The sequence below is a fragment of the Carlito syrichta genome, unplaced genomic scaffold, assembly GCF_000164805.1.
Source record: "Carlito syrichta isolate Samal-C Ts95f unplaced genomic scaffold, Tarsius_syrichta-2.0.1 Scaffold82357, whole genome shotgun sequence".
NCBI classification, from domain to species: domain Eukaryota; kingdom Metazoa; phylum Chordata; class Mammalia; order Primates; family Tarsiidae; genus Carlito; species Carlito syrichta.
Window position 1 is genome coordinate 1 of NW_007026453.1, and position 5044 is coordinate 5044.

General features: G+C 50.8%; 1 protein-coding gene across 1 annotated transcript; it reads left to right on the forward strand.

Moving 5' to 3' along the window:
• The first annotated feature begins 1594 nt into the window (after window positions 1–1594).
• Window positions 1595–3172, forward strand: LOC103258133 (protein DGCR14-like). Its single transcript, XM_021711266.1, has 3 exons — window positions 1595–1732; window positions 2742–2910; window positions 3003–3172. The coding sequence occupies exons 1-3, from the start codon at window positions 1598–1600 to the stop codon at window positions 3170–3172; spliced, it is 474 nt and encodes a 157-aa protein (XP_021566941.1). The 5' UTR covers window positions 1595–1597.
• The last annotated feature ends 1872 nt before the right edge of the window (window positions 3173–5044 follow it).

Here is a 5044-nt window from a genome sequence, read left to right on the forward strand (position 1 = left end):
GAGGCGGAAGGATCGCCGGAGCCTAGCAGGTCGAGGCTGCAGTGGCCGGGAGCTGCCACTGCACTCCAGTCTGGTTGACAGAGTGAGACCCCAACTCAAACAAAAACAATTTTTTTTTAAGATCATGGGGTCTCACTAGGTTGTCCAGGCTGGTCTTGAACTTCTGGGCTTAAGCAATCCTCCCATCTTGGCTTCGTAAAGTGCTAGGATCACAGGCATAAGTCACAGTGCCCGGTCTCTACTTTAATTCAGAATAAAGAGAAACATGCTCACAAGATCCTATACAGCTTGGTTCTGCCCCTCTGACATCTCACACCTCACTGCACTCTGTATCCAAAGGTCTTCTTTGGAACTTGCCTTGCTCTCTCCCGCCACCGATTGTCCCCTTTACTACTCCATGGACCTTTGCACATGGTCCTCCCTCTCCATCTGAACAATGCCTATTCATTTACGTCTTGGATCTCCAATCACTTTCTCCCCCACTGGGTCAAGATTCCCCAAGTTCAAATTCTTTTCTTGCACTGACATAGCTGCAATTGTACATCTGTTTGTGGGATATTCTACCTAGTGTATCTGTCTTTGCCACTGAAACGTCACCTCTATGATAGGACATACCACTGCGGAGTCCCCTGTGAATGACGATGACTACATGTTGTGAAAGCCAAAACTACTAAATCGTTCTGGGCAGAACTTACTTGCTTAACATAATTCACAACCTACTTTTGGGAAGAAATGCCTGAAAAGTGCTTAGGCAATTTTCTGGCCCACTTCAACAAGAATTAGCCCTCTTCTGGGAAGCCTGCTCTGGCATTCAGGGTGTAACAATGTTTAACCACACATTTATTTATCAAACCACTGTCTTGTTCTTGTATCTTTTGTTAGATAACGATTAAGAAAGGCTTGTTGTAGGGTTCTTTTCTTGTATAAAGTTTGAAATGTGAATATAAGTAAATTTTCTGGAAAGTGTGTTTTTGTTCATAATATCAAAGCAACACTGGGCGCAGGAGGCTCACGCCTGCAATCCCAGCACTTTGGGAGGTGGAGGCGAGGGGACTGCCTGAGTTCAGGGGTTCAAGACCAAATGGGCAACTTGGCGAGACTTCCTCTCTACGCAAATCAGAATATTAGCCGGAGTGGTGGTGCACAACTGTGGTTCCAGCTACTTGGAAGACTGACACGGAAGGATCATCTGAGCACAGCAGGTCGAGGCTGTGGTGGCCATGAGCGTGCTACTGCACTCCAGCCTGGGCGACAGAGTGCATGCTTTATGTTCTGAAGCAGACTTGAGAAAGGGAATTCTAAGGCCTTTGGACTCTGGACTCTAGAATTTCGGTTAGCATGAACATCCCCCAGATCTCTCATCACAGCGCCCCCTCGTGTCCCTCGCCCAGACACGCACGAACGGCCCGGGTCGGGACGAAGACTACAACTCCCATAAAGTCTGGCACCCGTAGTGACGTGACACCGAGCGTAGGCGCGCAGTTAAAAGGCACAGCTTTCGCATTGGCCAGTTGTGGGAGGCGCCTGCGCAGATGGTGCGGAGCAGCCCCTTGACCCCGTGATGCGCCTGCGCCGCACGAGCGGTCCTGGGCTAGCGATGGAAAGTCCTGCGGGGTCGGCCCGGACTCTGCTGCTCCCCGACGCGGCCGGGCCCCGGAGGAAGCGCGCGGCGGGGGAGGCCGGGGCTGGGACGAGCAAGCAGCGGGTCCTGGACGAGGAAGAATATATCGAGGTGCGGTCTCGGGGCGGACGCCGGGGACCACCGGTCCCTGCCTGCCCCGCGCTGCTGTCGGGTTCCTGCTCTCGGGTCCAGGCGCTTCGGTTCCCCCGCGACGTGGAGCAGCCGGAGTGTCTGCTGGTGGGGAGTGGACGTCCCGAGAGCCGAGTAGACAGCGCAGAGGGAGGCGTCTTTGAGGGGGGAGGAGGCTCCCGCAGTGTTGTTGGGGAGAGAGGACCAGGCTCTGTGTGTGTGTGAGATGGGGTCAGGGAAATAAGGCTTTCTGTTAGTGTGAGTGGGAGTTTGACAGACCGGAAAGATGGTGGCAGAGAGAACTTTCTAAAGAGCAGTAACGGCGAGTGGGAATGCCGGGGATCCCGGAAACGGGCTGCGGTCGTGGCGGCATCTCGAGTGAGTGAGCCTCTGTGCCCCCTTAAGGAGGGTGTTGGTCCCATAGCAAGCATGCAGGAGAAGGGCTTGGCCCGGGGGTTGGAGGAAGTCGATTTGTCTTTAGACAAGTTAAGTTTGGGACGCTTAGGGGATGTGCAGAAGAGGGTAACACTAGGGGACAGCTGGGTGCACAGAATTGCAGCCAGATCTGGCTGGAGGCACAGACTCTGGCATCTCAATCAGAGTCGGTGGTGACTGGCTGAAGTCACTCGGGAAAAGAGTTTCGCTTGGAAGTAGAAAGTCATGAGTAGAATAAATTGGTAACACCGACGTCGGTTAGTCTGGAGCAGAGCTGGAGCCAGCAAAGGAGAATGCCCAGTTTGTGAGGAGGGGAGAGAAGTGTTTCATGGACATCAGAGGAGCGGTCAGTAATGTTAAGACGTTGCCCCGTGGCTGCCATGTGGGATGTTCAACCTGGCTAGAGAGTGCCCCAAGCTCCCTCAAGCAAGCCACAGTCATTGGGGAAGGCAGAATTTGAAGGCGGTTCAGCAAGAGCCTTAGTATGTTCCACACTGGACTGTGAGTGAGGAGCAACCAGATGGTAGCTCCAACTTATTCTGATCTCATCTGACAGGGCCTCCAGACAGTCATACAGAGGGATTTCTTTCCTGATGTGGAGAAGCTGCAGGCACAGAAGGAGTACCTGGAGGCCGAGGAGAATGGAGACTTAGAACGGATGCGCCAGATCGCCATCAAATTTGGCTCCGCTCTGGGCAAGATGTCCCGAGAGCCCCCTCCACCCTGTAAGAGGACCCTGTGGGTGGCAGAGAGGGGAAAGCCTGCTGAACTGTTGCCTCAGACTCACTCTAGTCTCCGCCCTCCTCTCCTCCCCCAGATGTGACTCCAGCCACGTTTGAAACCCCTGAGGTGCACACAGGCACTGGAGTGGTGGGCCACAAAGCCAGGCCCCAGGGCCGAGGCCTGGAGGATGGTGAGAGCTCCCTCTTTGGGTCATACTGTTGGGATTACCTGGGAATCCTATTCTGTGAGGCCCTGAGGGCGTAGTCCACAGGGCAGCAGATCACATCTTGCCCCTAAGGGGACCCATGCCCGAGTAGCAACCTGTGAAGTCAGAGAGTACTGGTCTAGGAGGTAGAAGGTCTGGGTCCAGCTCCTAAATATGGCTCACCTCTGTGAACTGGGAATCTCACCACCTCTGTGGCTGTCCTGCTCGTTATGTGCCAGCTCCTGTTTGTTGTGTCCCAGCTCCTGCCCTGTGGGCATCATGGGCCTTGAAAGGCTCCTTTTCTGTGTCTCCTAAAGATGCTGCAAGCCTCTTTTTTCCTTCCATGTTGGTCACGTTCTCCAGACGTGCATAGCTCACTTTTCTTCCTTCGAGTCTCTGCTCAGATGTCACCGGTTCAGGAAAACCTTCCCTGACCTGCCAGTGTAAAAACATAATACCCCTGGAACTCTGTAACTTCCAGCCTGGCTTTGTTTTTTCACTGCAGGGCATAATATTTAAAAAGGCATTTTTGTGTGAATATTGTCTCTCTCCCTCATTAGCTTCCCTTCCACAAGACCAGGGACTTTGTCTTTCTTCCATATTAGGCTCTGCATCTGGAACAGCGTGTGGCGTGTTTTGGGCCTTTGACATGTAGAACAGATGAACAATTATCTTCTCATATGCATTTACTGGGGTTTAAGACACAGGTATATGTGGTAACATTCCAACTTCATTGAGGTAGTCTTTAGGAAAGAGCATTCTGAGTCCTGTTGAATGTAAGTATGACACACACTGTGGGACTTCTGTGGTCAGTCAATCTTTAGATCACTAGTAATATGTCAGTGTTACAGATACACTAGGTGCTATTTTTTGCCATGTTCTAGTCCATGGTATGCTGTACTAGTACACATGCATTGTGTATTCACAAATACGATGTTTTCTGCTTTACAATCCAAGTCTTTCTGCCATCAATACAATCCTTGGAGCTTGATATTCATTCTGTCTCTCTCTCTCTCTTTCTCTGTTTTTTTTTAGAGTTTGGGGTCTCACTCTGTCACTCAGACTGGAGTGCAGTAGCATGACCTTCTGGGCTCAGGTGATCCTTCTGCCTCAGCTTCCTGAGTAGCTGGTACTACAGGCATGCACCACTGTGCCTGACCAATTGTTTATAGGGACATGGTTTTGCTCAAACTCCTGGGTTCAGGCAAGCCTCCTCCCTCATCCTCCCAAGGTGCTGGTATTACAGGCATGAACCATACACCTAGTGTTTGGTTCTCTAATGAAATGCAGCATGTGAATCATAAGGGAACTTGCAGATTTTTTTTTTTTAGATTGGAGGTTTTGCTCTGTTGCCCAGGCTGGAGTACAGTGGCACAATCATTGCTCACTGCAGCCTTTAATTCCTGGACTCAGGTGACCCTCTTGCCTCCACCTCTTGAGTAGCTGGAATTACAGATTCACAACATAGTACTCAGCGTTTTAGGTTTTTTAAAATTTTTTTGTAGAGATGGAAGTCAGTATGTTGCCCGAACTGGTCTCCAATTCCTGGCCTCAAGTGGTCCTCCCACCTCGGCCTCCCAAAGTTCTGGGATTACAGGCATGAGCCATTGAACCCAACCTTTTAAAAAACAAAACCTATATACCTTACATGCCAGTAAACACAGGAATCCTATCCATAATCTAAGTGGTAGGTACCATCATCGTTCACACTTACAAATGAAGAAACTAAGGCTCGGAAATGCAGTAACTTCTTTAGATCTCAGATATGGTCAGTGGTAAACCCCAGGTCTTGAACTTGTAGCCGTAGTGCTATGCAAACAGTCCAGCATGTAGCAGATGGTCAAGACTGTCAGTAGAATGGAAGAGAAAGGTTTCCCTTAGACTGCTTCACTGACATGTCTACTGCCACATGCAGCATCAGGGTGCCACCC

What these genes read in the sequence shown, in the direction of transcription:
- LOC103258133 (XM_021711266.1), top strand. Translation starts at nt 1,598, where the DNA reads ATGGAAAGTCCTGCGGGGTCGGCCCGGACTCTGCTGCTCCCCGACGCG. An exon ending in ACGAGGAAGAATATATCGAG is followed by an intron (nt 1,733 to 2,741) that starts GTGCGGTCTCGG and finishes CTCATCTGACAG; the next exon opens with GGCCTCCAGACAGTCATACA. An exon ending in CCGAGAGCCCCCTCCACCCT is followed by an intron (nt 2,911 to 3,002) that starts GTAAGAGGACCC and finishes CTCCTCCCCCAG; the next exon opens with ATGTGACTCCAGCCACGTTT.